This window comes from Onychostoma macrolepis, chromosome 05, assembly GCF_012432095.1.
Source record: "Onychostoma macrolepis isolate SWU-2019 chromosome 05, ASM1243209v1, whole genome shotgun sequence".
NCBI lineage: Eukaryota > Metazoa > Chordata > Actinopteri > Cypriniformes > Cyprinidae > Onychostoma > Onychostoma macrolepis.
In genome coordinates this window covers 23,489,114-23,504,803 of record NC_081159.1, presented here as the reverse complement: position 1 = coordinate 23,504,803, position 15,690 = coordinate 23,489,114, and the positions used below count along the sequence as shown (strand labels likewise).

The 15,690-nt window shown below is 38.7% G+C and overlaps 1 protein-coding gene across 4 annotated transcripts in view; it reads right to left on the bottom strand.

The window, feature by feature from the left end:
• Positions 1 to 15,690, bottom strand: part of osbp2b (oxysterol binding protein 2b) — a 60,912-nt gene extending 45,222 nt beyond the window's left edge. Inside the window, exons 1-3 of one of the 4 annotated variants that reach the window (XM_058777042.1) lie at positions 15,378 to 15,686; positions 15,061 to 15,284; positions 2,486 to 2,694 (exon numbers count right to left, since the gene is read on the bottom strand). In XM_058777042.1, coding sequence (XP_058633025.1) covers positions 2,486 to 2,694; positions 15,061 to 15,221 — 370 coding nt within the window. In that variant the 5' untranslated portion in view covers positions 15,222 to 15,284; positions 15,378 to 15,686. Of the gene's footprint in view, positions 1 to 2,022; positions 2,041 to 2,485; positions 2,695 to 15,060 lie in introns of those variants that run through there. The other 3 variants (XM_058777041.1, XM_058777046.1, XM_058777047.1) reach the window with 3 other exon arrangements.

The following is a 15,690-nucleotide window of genomic DNA, read 5'->3' as shown; positions in this document are numbered from 1 at the left end:
AAACAAGCCAAGTACAATGGCACATACAATACATGAATAACTGAATGAAAAGTTAAACATTTTCAACACTCATTCGTCTTCATAAAATACAGCAAAACATTATTTCAGTGTTAAAGTACATGTATGGTTATCATCTGGAGCTATGAGTACATAAAACACAAGTTCTACCCAAAAGCAGAAGCCATCTGCTTCAGGAGCTCACAGAGCAATGACAGCTGTGTGTGTCACAGGAGATGAGCGCTTCAGGTCTCAAATATAGGACAGCGCTGTAACATGGCGAACGTGCTGACCCACTCTGTACTGCCAAAGAACTAACAGACAACACACTGTGTGAATCATACAGCTTTGTATGATAACATTTAGAGCTTAACCCAAGAGTATATCAGGAAGCCCTGGAATGAGAACAATCTTTTTTCTTTGCAGATTCTTAATTAAAAGGAAGTGACCTCGTATCTTTAAACACATGCAGCGACAGCTTTGACCAAACAGCGCCTTGTCTTTCAAAACAAAAAGAGAGAGCTGCAAAATAGCAGGCACTGGCTATATTTACATTGACTGCAATAATATGAACAAGACCTAATATTCTAAAAATTATTAAATTCATATTGCCATTTGCATTTGAGGTTGTTGATTAATGAATGTTGTCTCTAAATTGTTTATATCCAACTCTCAGTTCTAAAATAATAAATAGCTGGAGTCTTGCAGTCCATGTGAACATGTCCTCTAGATGTCCTAAAGTTTGAATAGCGCTGTTACATAAACATAAGCAATAAAATCATGCTTCATGCAGTCCTGCAGTCCCCAAGTACCATCTCATCTAGCATGGTTCAGCGATGAGAATCAATGAGAAGCATGAACAGCTCTACAGTATGTAGTGTTTCAAGCCAAAGGCTAATACCATCCGTTCGACATCTCACTGTTCAGTGGAAAGACAGATTTGATCTATCTGAAGCAATGCAGTGACCCACAGCAGTTACTGCAAACTAAACAATCCAAAAAAAAAAAATCAACATCTTTGAGCCAGTCCAAATGCAATCATTCCACGGCTCAACAAAAAGGACTGCCTGAACAGTGTGAGACAGTCTCAAGTCTTAATTTAAAATTCTATTCATATTTCAATATTTGGCTTTCTATGATATATTGAAAATTGTTGTTCAATTCTGATCATTTAAATGCATTATCAGGGTACTGTTATCCAGCTGGATAAAGTGGATGATGCTTTGTCAAGTCTTTTTTTTTTTTTGGAATTTAGAATGAGTTGAAAATGATGCCTATAAATTTATATCCTATGGATATAAATGCCTCATTCATTCATTCATCATCTTATGCCATTGTTTTTTCAATCAAAGTGCATCCATGAATTCACACATTATATCTGGTTAATTACAAGTTCTTATTGCTTAATTCCATTACATTTATTCGTTGTTGGGTTTTTTTACAAGGTTTTAAAGGGGTCATGAACTGCCTTGTTTATATTTTGTACTGTTCTCTGAGGTCCACTTATAATGTTATCAAGATTTTTACATCAAAAAACATAATTCAGAAGCAATAGGCTATTTTCTGTCCTGTTTTGACCCCCCTCATCAGAACGCTCTGTTTGAATAGGTGAGGAGGATTGTAGACTCGGAAGTAAATGCCCATTGCTATGATTGGCTAACAGTTGTGTATGTTTGACAGTCTACATCCTTCACAGATGGATGCTGTGATTTAGGTTAAACTTGTTACTTCCATATAAACTTACAGGATGTTTTTAATAATACAATGACCTCCTATATGTGAAAAGATCAAGGGATTTTTGATTCCTCAGTTCATGACCCTTACAAAACCTTAATTTAGTTTTTAGTCAAGTTTTTTTTTCAGTGAAAATCCAATGACATGGCCAGTGCAAATTTGATCTCCTGACTGGACCAGAAGAAGAAAATTCTTATTGCTGAGCCCTGCAATTTTCTGCAAACACTCTGAACTACACACCAGCCCTGCAAACATGATGCAAAGCCTCTGTAAGAGGCCCAGTCACCTTACCATACTGATAACAGTGTGTTAGCGGGGCTGTGGGGCCATTGTCTAAAAGCACAGACATTTTTCATTCAAAACCTTTGTGCAGCAACTCAATTAGTTCTAAGCAGAGAGAAAACATGGCTCCAGATGAACGTTTCTATACTGTTTCAATTACAAAGTAACACTTTCAACCATATGATTAGATGCCATCTTGCCAAAAAGGCAGATGAGTGTCTGCATTTGCTATAAAAGCAATTTCAAAGTGACCTATTGTTGCCAGGAAACTTCAGATAAATGTTTGTTAAAGACTTGAAGGACTAATGAGATGTAGCTGAATCATTGTGCCAATTTATTATTTAGACAATCAATTTACAAGCCCAAACAAAATGTTGGCAAATCAGTGTTGCAACGATCAATTTCAGCTTAAAAGCACAAACTTAAAAGAAAAAACAAATATCTATGTTCACCAGAATTTTCCCGCTCTTACCGGACTGATCGTTCATCATTCGGATAGCTTTGGCCTTGGCCAGCTCCAGTGCTGTGACCCATCTCTGCCTCTCCACCTCTGTGCTGGCTTTCAGATGGTAAGTGCGCCCCCCACTGCTCAGAACAATATTGCAGGCGTCTTCGGTGTCGATGTGCGCCGTGGCCAGGTTGATGGTGCCGCGGCACGTATGGGCCATCTCTGCCTGCGTCCTATCAAGAGCGACGAAGACAAAAGAAGCAACCAAAACATGGAGAGCGGGAAATGAGAGGGAGGTGTTAGTACATGATGACAAAAAGACACCAAGAGAAAAAAAAATTCAAAGGAAGACAGACACAGGGAACAATGAGGAGAAGAAGAGAGGGAAAAGGAAAGTGATTAATAATATTGTTAAAGCATTCATTCAAATGTCCGGTTTGTCAAATGTTGAAGAGAGGAACCACACAATGCATAACTTTTCGGTATGATGTAACTTGCAGGATAGCTGCACTGTGAATAAAGTCATACAGTGGGGCAAAACAGTATTTAGTCAGCCACCAATTGTGCAAGTTCTCCCACTTAAAAAGATGAGAGAGGCCTGGAATTTTCATCATAGGTATACCTCAACTATGAGAGACAAAATGAGAAAAAAAAAATCCAGAAAATCACATTGTAGGATTTTTAAAGAATTTATTTGCAAATTATGGTGGAAAATAAGTATTTGGTCAATAACAAAATTTCATCTCAATACTTTGTTATATACCCTTTGTTGGCAATGACAAAACTTCAAAATGTCTTCACAAGGTTTTCACACACTGTTGCTGGTATTTTGGCCCATTCCTCCATGCAGATCTCCTCTAAAGCAGTAATGTTTTGGGGCTGTCGCTGGACAACACGGACTTTCAACTCCCTCCAAAGATTTTCGATGGGGTTGAGATCTGGAGACTGGCTAGGCCACTCCAGGACCTTGAAATGCTTCTTATGAAGCCACTCCTTCGTTGCCCGGGCGGTGTGTTTGGGATCATTGTCATGTTGAAAGACCCAGCCACGTTTCATCTTCAATGCCCTTGCTGATGGAAGGAGGTTTTCACTCAAAATCTCACGATACATGGCCCCATTCATTCTTTCGTTTACACGGATCAGTCGTCCTGGTCCCTTTGCAGAAAAACAGCCCCAAAGCATGATGTTTCCACCCCCAAGCTTCACAGTAGGTATGGTGTTCTTTGGATGCAACTCAGCATTCTTTCTCCTCCAAACACAACAAGTTGAGTTTTTACCAAAAAGTTCTATTTTGGTTTCATCTGACCATATGACATTCTCCCAATCCTCTTCTGGATCATCCAAATGCTCTCTAGCAAACTTCAGACGGGCCGGACATGTACTGGCTTAAGCAGGGGACACGCCTGGCACTGCAGGATTTGAGTCCCTGGCGGTGCAGTGTGTTACTGATGGTAGCCTTTGTTACTTTGGTCCCAGCTCTCTGCAGGTCATTCACTAGGTCCCCGTGTGGTTCTGGGATTTTGCTCACAGTTCTTGTGATCATTTTGACCCCACGGGTGAGATCTTGCGTGGAGCCCCAGATCGAGGGAGATTATCAGTGGTCTTGTATGTCTTCCATTTTCTAATAATTGCTCCCACAGTTGATTTCTTCACACCAAGCTGCTTACCTATTGCAGATTCAGTCTTCCCAGCCTGGTGCAGGTCTACAATTTTGTTTCTGGTGTCCTTTGACAGCTCTTTGGTCTTGGCCATGGTGGAGTTTGGAGTTGGACTGTTTGAGGTTGTGGACAGGTGTCTTTTATACTGATAACGAGTTCAAACAGATGCCATTAATACAGGTAACGAGTGGAGGACAGAGGAGCCTCTTAAAGAAGAAGTTACAGGTCTGTGAGAGCCAGAAATCTTGCTTGTTTGTAGGTGACCAAATACTTATTTTACCGAGGAATTTACCATTATTCTTTAAAAATCCTACAATGTGATTTTCTGGATTTTTTTTTCTCATTTTGTCTCTCATAGTTGAGGTATACCTATGATGAAAATTACAGGCCTCTCTCATCTTTTTAAGTGGGAGAACTTGCACAATTGGTGGCTGACTAAATTATTTTTTTGCCTCACTGTATGTAGAGTGAATAATGCATCAGTCGTATGTAAGAGAGAGATATTCTGAGCACCTGTAAGCGTTACATTACTACACACAGCTGCATACTGAGTGGGCAGAGAATAGAAGTTAACATGGCTATTGTGTGTCAGCTGGCCAAACAACAACACTCAAACAAACCAGCCAGTGTCAGCCAGAGAGAGAGGGAACAGAGTGTGATGTAAACTCTGACAGAGAGATCAGGAAAATAACTTACAGTACCCACTATCAAACAGCAAAGAAACTATAGTATAGTATAGTTCAAATCTATTAACATATTTACTGACATATCGCTCGGGACTTATAAAAATTATAGCTAATTCAACTTTATTTGGAGTACTACTAGTGCACAATGCACATTTCTTAATATTAAGCCTAAAATGTGTGTGTGTGTTTTTTTAATGTTACTATTGATGAGGATTGTATGATCTTTAATTAATATCTTATTGTCTTAAACGGCAAGATATTTAAAGTGTACCTGAAGTATACTTAAAATAGTTCTGCTTTAGCACAATCAAATATACTTCAGTATGTCTTTAGTTGGACTTCAGCACTACTTCCGCACAATTAAAGTGTATTAAGCACAAAAATTAGTTGTTCCAATTTAGTGTAACAAATGTACAATTGCAGGGTATTTTTATTAAGCACACAAATATGCAGATGCACTTGTAGTATACTTAGCATGAAATAGCATCAATCAGCCAACAGCATGCTATTTTAAGATTATCGGCATCCGCAAAACAATTTGATCACAGAAATAATTTCATTATTGTTTTTAATTTAATGAACCTGAGTAAAAAGATTATCTAATATTACCTAATAAAAATCGCATGTTTAATAATTTACAAGAATGCAAAAAAATGTTAGAAATCATATCAACAACCTATATATTGTAGAAGTATATATACACAGACAGAATGAGAGTCAAAACTATGGATAGAATAACTGATAGAACGATAGATAAAATGATGATAGAACGATAGATAGATCCTCACAAAACACAGCCCAAGAAAGAAGAGACAGGGAATAAAGACAGATTTCTCACTCAGCTGCTTATGAAACACTGATTCAAACTCTGTCATGATACTGAAGCTTTGCTGACTCAAGAAAGAAAAAGAGGTTCAGTAAAAGTGTAAAAGTGAGGGCAGTAAAAGGCATGAAGGGGTAGAGAGGAGGAGCCTAAAAGTGGGGAGACACACAGAGAGCCAGAACCCTGTCTCTGTGTTACTGCTCTCGTTACCCAGTATCTGTTGCACATCTCTAATGGAATGTCAAAGCTCTGACCTCTCAGAGAAACTGTGAGAAGCATTCCACTCATTCAGAGCCGGTCAGACATCTCTGACACAGATATACGATGTGTTTGTGGAAATGAATGTGTCTGTAGTTGAAACTTGTGTTGTATGGCGGGATGCTAGACACCAATAAAATGTTAAAAATGCAAACATTCCTTTCTTCTGAACTGTTCTCATGAGCTGCATGCAAAAGAAAACATATAGCACAACCAAGGTAGTCTGATTCACAAACAAAAGTGTATCAAAAACATGATCACTATGATTTTCTTTTCTCAAACCAAATTCGCCCAAAGCCGATTTTAAAGATTTCATTGGTCACGTCAATCAAAGTACTAATTGCCTACACAACGCTGAAAGAAACACTCACCCCTAACCTTAACCTGCATCCTAACCTTAACCTAAGTGTTAGGTAGCATGTCCTGATAGATAGCATTACTGTTTGTCATGAGATCCATCTTTCTGACCTTTGAACTGAATCCATAAAGTTTGAACTTTTCTTGACAGGTGGCTGCACAAGTTGACCAATGAAATGGGATTTCTGCTTAACTGGTTTAGAAGAAAAGAAAAATCACATAAATTACAGTGTTTCCCCTACCATTATTTTAGGGGGGCGGCCCGCCCACAGGTCTATACCTTGTTGTTTTATTAAACAAACAAAATAGCCTTATGTTATTTATCTTATTTGCACGACGGCATGTCATTTCTGTCTCTACGTTACATGGTCGCGCTCTCTGTATCGCGCGCACAGCGGAGTTCCGCCCCGGTTCGCACACACACACACACACACACACTCACGCCCCCCCAAAGCCATAAACATAGGGGAAACACTGCATTATCAGTGTAGTCCAGTGAAATAACTCAAAAAGATTCACGAGTTACGTTTTTAATCAGTGTGATGAATCTATCGGATTAGTGGAGTGGTTACCAAATTAACATCTGACTCATTTAAGTTATCATTACTGTCAGTGATGTCAATCTTGCAATAAACAAAGTTTTGTGTACTTAAGGTTTGTGAACTTTAAATATGTAGCCTGTGATTACTGACTGGTTGTTCATATGACTGCAAAAACACATTATTGTCTGCGCATGAAACCATCATTTAAACCAAGTTTAAAAACCAATTGTGCAGTCTCTGTCATGTTCATTTTAAGGCCTATGCAGTTCATGGTAATACTAATAAATGTTAAGAACATTATTGTCTACGTTTGCACCCAGCAAGTTGTTTCTATTTTGCTTTGAAACTGAACAATCTGTTTGAGAAAGGGGATTAAAAAATATATACCAGCATAATAGGAAATCTGAATCAGAAAACAAGCAATCCTCTCTTTCCACACATGAGACACTATAGTCTCCCTACTGTGTGTGTGAGTGTTGAAAGTGTAGAGTCCAACGTCTTCTGGCTACATTTTTTTCAGGCCTTCTGGGGACTGATGGTCTGACAGTCAAGCAAACCAAGTAATTGGCTGAATCCAAACTCAGGTGACCGAGTCACTAGGGGGAGGGAGAGATACACATTCAGCTCAGAGACCAATCATCAATTACCATATTCACTCCATCACACAAAAGAAAAAAAAAACCCTCTAGAGCTTAGATCGCATACTCAAACCCTACCAAAGCAAAAGCAGACAGGAGAAAGAGAGAGAAAGTTGGGGGAGGAGGTGTGGAGGGGTAAAAGCAAAGATCTTAAATTAGCTTCACCCACCCTGCAGGGGACAGACTGGACGCAAATGGCTGTAAGTGGGTCAGAACTGAGAACATGAAGCCAGGGTAAGGAACTACCATGCCGAGCAAAAAGAGAGAGACAGAGATATGTCATTAAAACCTGCAGAGAGAGAGGTAGGGAAAGAGAGAAGAGAGAAGACTAAGAAAAGGGTACGGGAAAGTGAGGCAATGACAAAAAGGAATATCAGATGAGAGATTTATCCAGAATTTATCCAAAAAGAAAAAATTCATAAAAAGCAGAGGGAAAGAAAAAGGAGGTGATATTGATGTAAGAGAGTCCACGAAATTCACTTACATACTGCCAGATATGTAAGTGAATTTTCAACCATAATTTCTGTTTTTTTACTAATCAAATTTTGAGTGCCTTCCAGGACATTCTGAGTGGTTTCTTTAGTGTTGCTAGGGTGTTCTTGTTGGTTGCATGCTCCATTATTAATTTTAATATACAATACCGTTCAAAATTTTTGTGTCAGTTTATTAAGGCTGCATTTATTTGATCAAAATACAGTAAAAACTGTAATACTGTGATATAAATCTTGCAATTTAAAATAACTGTCTATTTTAATATATTTTAAAATGTAATTTGTTTCTGCTTATTCTTTTTAGCAGCTGTTACTACAGTCTTTAGTGTCAAAAATCATTCTAACACACTGAACTGCTGCTCAAGAAACATTTCTTATTTTACTATCAATATTAAAAACAGCTCAATGCTTAAAACAGTCATTCTGTGATGAATATATTTGAAATACAAATCTTTTGTAACTTTATAAATGTTTTATTGATTAATTTGATGCATACTTTCTGAATAAAATTTTAAAAATCTTACTGACCATATCCTGAGTGACCAAAAGAGCAGCAACTCCTTCCTTTCTGTAACTTAGCTTGCTCAGGTGTCATATATGTCACATAAGCACCATCACTTAGGATCATTTAGAAAAGTGAATTATTTTTATTTCTATATTCTGTTATCCCGTCATATACTTTTTTTTTTTTGTAACTTTTTCCAGTCATAACACCATTGCAACACACTCCCAATCTCATAGTAGCCCCTGGAGACTATCAAGAGAGGGCTGTGCAGTGCCCATAAATCATGCCTACTACTGCAATATCCATATTATCACATGCAAGAGAAACACACACTCTGCAAAGACTGATGATTACTCCAACTGTGAAATTTACTGTATTTAGAGTCCAAAAATAATTATAGCAAGCGTGCAAAGTGTCAGTGAACACATCATGCAAAGAGTCAGAATGACATTCCAAAAAACCCTTCTCTCAGTTAACCTCCCATATACCCTTGAGGGACACACTCCTCTCGGATCATGTGACCATATTCTTCCCAGCAGAACGGAACGTTATCACTCATTCCAAAAGAAGGTCAAGCATTGTCTGGGAGCGAATGAGTTAGAGATGCCCTGAAAACAGAACATTTGGCTAATTGTGATAATACTGATTATTATGTAATATGCAATATGATGGGCTGTTTAATTTGATTACTGTTTAATTTCCATCTCATGGCCTAAGTCAGAATAATTATTTAGTTTTGCCTGTTTTTTAAGTGGGAATGTAATGAAAATTCACCGTCTAAATGCATCTTAATGTCTTATTCTGAACAATTCATCCATGTATATGTAACTTTTTTTCTCTTTAATCAAAATAAAAGCTTTCCTGTAGCTCAAATAGTAGAGCATGGTGCTAGCAACGCCAAGATCATGGGTTCGATTCCCAGGGAAAGCAAGAGCTGATAAAATGTAAAAACTGTTACTTGAATGCAGTGTAAGTCGCTTTGGATAAAAGCGTCTGCTAAATGCATAAATGTAAATGTAAAATGTCATGTCATAACTCGAACTTCCAGTGAAATGTCAGACTTCTCCCTGATGATGTATCATATGCTCACTCTCTAATTATTTAGTCCACTTATACCCCGTTGCTTTCTTACAATGTTTGCATTAGGATCTGCATCTATTCAATCAACAACCGAGTCAATTGAGTCCCACCCAATATTTATTCCTTTCTTCCATTTTTACTTGGCTGTATGTCACAATATGGACTTTATGCTTTTTTGATAATCATTCAACTGTACGTCATGAACGATGTGGAAGAAATGATCTGTCGCCATTACATTGCAAATTTAAAAAATGAAACAATGAAATCAGGCATCAAAACAATGTACACAAGAAAATATAATTAACCAATAAATACTTGACTAGAAAAACAATGTACAATTTAAAGGAGAAATCATAATCTACTACTAGATTTTACAGATACTGACAGTCGGATCTAGGCAAGTTCACTGGATTTCCCTCTTTTACTAACAGATTCTTCATAAACTAACTAAAACAGATTACCATTGCAACTGATTGCAATAAGCACATCAGACATTAAAGATGGGTGAAAAGTCTGTTAAGAAATCAAATATGCATAGAAGGAACCAGACAGAGAGGAAGTGTTTAAGAAGAAAAACGTATGACGGGAAGATATGTGACTCATCGCAAGTAGGAGAAGGAGGAGAGGGAGGTGCTGTGACCGAGTGCAATTTACGCAGGTCATTACACTTTTACATGTTTTAGCGCTGCAGATGCCAGGACTGTGTGTGTGGTGATGGAGGTGGGGGTTCTATTGCTCGCGGTAAAACTAACACATCAGCAGAACACGTCCTATAGAAAGCATATCCTTCAGAGTGTAGTGACAGCACTACAGGGAGCTGAGTTCTTCAGAAGTGCACATAGAGAAGAGTGACTGATTAGTGTGTCTCTTAGTAATAATACACAAGTCTATATGACAGCAAGATCAGTTCGATCCAGCCCAGAGAGATGGAGAGGTGTGTATGTGAGCAGCATCATCTCAACCCAGGACCCTTGACTTAGTGTGTCAGAAACAGACTCGCTGGACGCTCGAATGACTCACACACACGTCAGCTCAGAGATCCTCGCTAAAAGCGATGGAAGGAGAAGTACAAGATGCATTGTGATGCACCAGAATATCTTAATTGGATTGTGATTGTTTCTGCTCAAAATGAGTTCTGAAATAACATTACTGTTTTACTTTAATTAAAGAACAAATATGAACTGACCAGCTCCTCTGAATTGAGCATATTACAGCAGGGCTTTATCTCCCAGTACTTTCTCTTCCCCACTCTTTCCTCACAGATTGTTAAATCAACCTGCTTCTTCACTAATTGAAGCACAGGAAATGATATGAAGTCTAATGACACACTAAAAGAAAATCCTTGGCCAAAACTTAGACTTTGCTTGGAATAAATAAAATATGATTAAAAAAACAATAATGCTTTTATTCAGAAATTATAATAATAATAAATTATGTTCTTTTAAACTTTCTGTTCATCAAAGAATCCTGAATAAAAAATCTATTAGTTTCCACAAAGGTAATAATAATAATAGTGTTTCATGAGCACTAAATTAGAATGATTTCTGAAGGATCATGTGGCACTGAAGACTGAAGATTTTTTAAAATACATTTAAATAGAAAACAGTTATTTTACATTGCAATTATGTCACAATATTAAGTTTATTTTTAATTAAATAAATGCCCTTGGTGTGCAGAGAATTGCACTTACAGGCCCCATCCTACAGGCCTCCTCTGGTAAAAATAGATTAAAATATTGATACAAGGAACAGAAGTATTGATGCAATATTGTGAGATTAAAGACCCATCTCTTTAGCCTGGCTTACACATAACACACTAATACGCTTCTATTATTCAAATCCGTTAAAGTTGTTAGGCTGCATTAATTAGATCAACCGAACCGGGAACACTCCCCATAACACACGATGTACTCGTTACATCGTAAGTTGAATGGCATCTACGCTAATATTTGTCTGTTTCTTTCCTAGTCTGTTTCTCAGTCCGTATCCGATCAGATGGTGGATCAGCACCAAGAGATGATGTCTACAGCCCTGATCGTCAGCGGAGACCAGGACACCCAGATGACCCCCAGAGATATATCCCCAGATATATCAACCAAAAATAACAAAATAACTAAAATATAATAAAATACCTAACTACATAATACTACTATTGTTAGAAATTGCAACAAAATTAAAATAGAAATATAAACTTTTGAACTGCGGGTTTCGTCTGGTCAGAGGAGAACTGGCCCCCAACTGAGCCTGGTTTCTCCCAAGGTTTTTCTCCATTCTGTCACGAGGAGTTTTGGTTCCTTGCCGCTGTCGCCTCTGGCTTGCTCAGTTGGGGACACTTAATTTCTAGCGATTATCGCCGATTTGATTGCACAGATACTATTTAAACTAAACTGAGCTAGACAATGACATCTCTGAATTCAATAATGAAATGCCTTTAACTGAAAATTGAGTGTTTAATCTTATCATTATACATTACTGACACTCTATCCTCCAATTTGATACTGTTAAGTGCTTTGACACAATCTGTATTGTAAAAGCGCTGTATAAATAAAGGTGACTTGACTTGACTTGTGCTGTAGAACACTGTAGAATTGCACATTATAGATATAAGATTGTAATGGCTCATTGCACAATATTTTAATATAGTTTTTTATTTTTTATAAAATAACTGCATGGGGATGCTAGACTGATATCAGCTGAAAGTAAGAAAATGTTGATACAGAGGCCACCTAGAGAGTGCGAGTCAGCTGCTCTCTGTAGGATGTTGTAATTGTGCATATTTAGCAGCATGAAGCAGATCCGCTTGAAATTGGTACAAATCTTTCCATTCACTTGACTCACTCGAATATATTGACCACTAATGGACTAATAAAACTGTACGCATAAAATATACGCTCTAAGTACATCTCCTGTATTTGAGCAGTAGTGCTGTGTAGTGCACACGGTCAGGCCAGAAATACAGGTTCACGTCTAAATCACATCCCATGCTATCTCATTCCCCATGCTGTCCTGTTAATAACCACAACTTAAAAGGTTTTCCTTTCTTTTGTGAAACACAAAGGAATATATATATATATATATATATATATATTTTTTTTATTATGAACAGTTACATTCACAATTTTCAAGAAGCCATTCATAATCTAATGATCGATATCATACATTGGCTCTAAAACATATTCGCAAATTTACCGTTGCTCTTTCTGGCTCCCTAATAGCGTATTTGGCTGGTTGATTTGGCAGACATTAGCACAGCACGTTATCCAGACACTCCATTGTATTGGCTACGTGAGCACCATTGCCAGAGCTCTCCGATGACAGCAGATCTAGCTTTACACCACTGCAATCACCTTCCACCATAATAGACTATTAATAGAGGAGAGCAGCAAGAGACGTGCTTCTTCTCTTTCACAGTCAGCAGAGTGTCGCTTTCCCATCAGACTCTCCAGAGTGGGTGGAAACCCAGTGGCCCACTGTGTGAAGAGTCAAGAGGCCCACAGGGTCTGCCCAGTAGAGATACGGATTGATGGGCATTGCTTCAGTGCTCTTACAAGAGCCTTTGCCCTTATTTCATTAGCTGCTTGACTACAGATGACGCTATCACGATGACCCTCGATACCATCTGATAAGCATTCATTCTAGATTACAGTTGGTGCACAATACAGTTCTGATAGCACAAAGGCTCTCAAATACACTTCTTGAATGTCTTCAGTATGCCTTGTTGCATTCATGTATTACTAATAAAACATTTGATCGATTAAAAATAAACAATAAAATCTGGCAACAAAGCTATCATTCATTCTGCTTCTTTACCTCTTTTTTTCAGGCTGTTCCTTCTAACACGAATGCACATTCTAGAATAAACACAGCTGAATGGCTCTTAAAACTGCAAAGGCTGCAAAGCAAGACTTGCATTTACAGTGTGCAGTTGTGGTAATGACCATTATGATTTCTCCCATACATGTTTCCAGGACATCCATTTCCTCTTCCTTCTACTGGGAGAAAGTCCAACATGCACTTGTTGGAAACATTGTAGATTGGGAATATTTTCAACATTCTCAATATAGGGCAAGAAATTCTAAAAGAAAGTTCAGTGACTGATAATCCCATGGCCAGTAATATGCAATATTTCAGAAACTGCAGAATCAACAGAAGTAGGATACTTTATGACAATTATAATCTTTATAGCTCAAGGAACAGATATTAACATTTTCCTGTATGCATATCGTCATCCTATTCACATAAATAGCAATCACTTATACATTTCAATGGATAATATTTTTGCTCAGCTAAATCATTAAACGCTCTTATGGGACAGACCTAGATGTGGTAATGAAGCAATTAAAAGACAGCAGTAATTAGGATTTTTTGTGACAGTTACCTCATTTGATCCACCTGTCTTCCTGACACAAGGGGAGAAATGAAACATGATTACCATTGCTGGCTGAGGCCGGGCCTCTTGAACAACAGGTGTTACTGGCTGAGCTCACAGGTGACACATGTGAAGGTGGTTTAAATTTTAAAAAGATACTGTATCACTGCATACATAAGCTTCACATCAGATATCTCAGCCCCTGTCATTCGAGATGCTGTCACAAAAAAAAAAAAAAAAAAAAACAATAATCCGAGTGTAGTTTTGCTATGTGATGTGATGTATGTGTGTGTGTTTGCATTACCGCATCAAGGTCTGCCCCCACCCCACACCACACCCACACCACACACACACACACACACACACACACACACACACACACATATAAAGCCACATACATATATAGAAAGAAAAGAGTATTTTTTTCGTGGATCACACACTCATATATAAATTAATTAATTATTAATAGAAATTAATATGCAAACAATTGGCTTTAAAACTCTTTCTTTTCCATATTATATTTTAAGGGAAGCTGGTTACCATGGCAAATGTTTGTAAGGGATGTTTTAGATCGTTGCGTGTACGCTAGCTAAAGCTAACGCTGGCTAACACATCTGTAACTTAGCTGCCCAGAGGCTGAATGTGGACCTGAATAAATTGCTGTTGACCAAGTTCACCATAAAAACAAGCCATAAATATGATTAAAACGAAAGTTGTAAGACACGCCCACATACACAAGCAAAAGTAGGTTGTCAGATGTTAAAGTGCAACTACTCTCAAAAGCGTCACACAGCATCGCCATACGAGAATATCAGTTGACGTTAGCATGAGCGCTAGCTGGCGCGCTAATAAAAACAGCGCACTGTTGTCATTTAATGAGAGAGACAGACTTTTATCCGCTCGTGATGACATTTAAGGACCTGTTTTAAAAAGAAACACACTGTGGTGAAGTGGGGCGAGGGTTTTGAGAAGCGGACTAGCATCTGTCCACTAGAGATGCGCTCATGTAGTGCGATGAGTGTCCGCATGTGTGTTTGACAGCACTCATGACCTGTTTTAACATGACAGATCCCTACACTGGTCGGCCACACAACAGCATACTAACATAGCCCACTATAGCCTAAATATATGCATATATTGCATTCTAAATTAATGACATCAACACATGTGCACATAGAAGGCGCATTATTTACCTGTAATAGGACAGCAGACCGTTGCTGAGCACGAACCATCTGCGCTGGTAACCTTTGATGTAGTTAGTCCATTTAAAGAGCCAGCCTTTGTACGTGTCCGAGCCCGGGGCTGGTGTCCCGCTCGCTGGCGTGGACGCGGCACTCTTGCCCTGCTCGCTCATGCTCCCCCTGCTGCCCCGGTCCACTGCCGCAGACTGACGATGCCGCCGCCGCCGCCGCTGCTGCTGTTTGCAGGATAAGCACGGAACTGCGGTGAGAAAGGACACGATCCTGCCGGGGCCGCTGCAGGGAGCGGCCACTCTCCCCATAAAACTCACCGCCGATGTTCTGAGATGGACGGGCTACCAGAGGAGGAGGAGGAGGGTCTGGGGCAGGGAGAGAGAAACAGCGTACTCCCTCTTTCTCTCCCCGATTCCAGAGAGATGAACAGCAGCGAGTTGGAGAGCAGGAGCGACGACCACTGGCGCGAGAGGAGAGCGAAATCACCCGCGCACTACATACGCTCATAGTTTGTCATCCAGTCGCTCACATTTTACTCTACATTATTCACGTAAATTACAAACATACTAGTAAGTATTGAGTAATACAAAACATGCGCTCGATAATACTCAACTCAACTCACTTTTATTT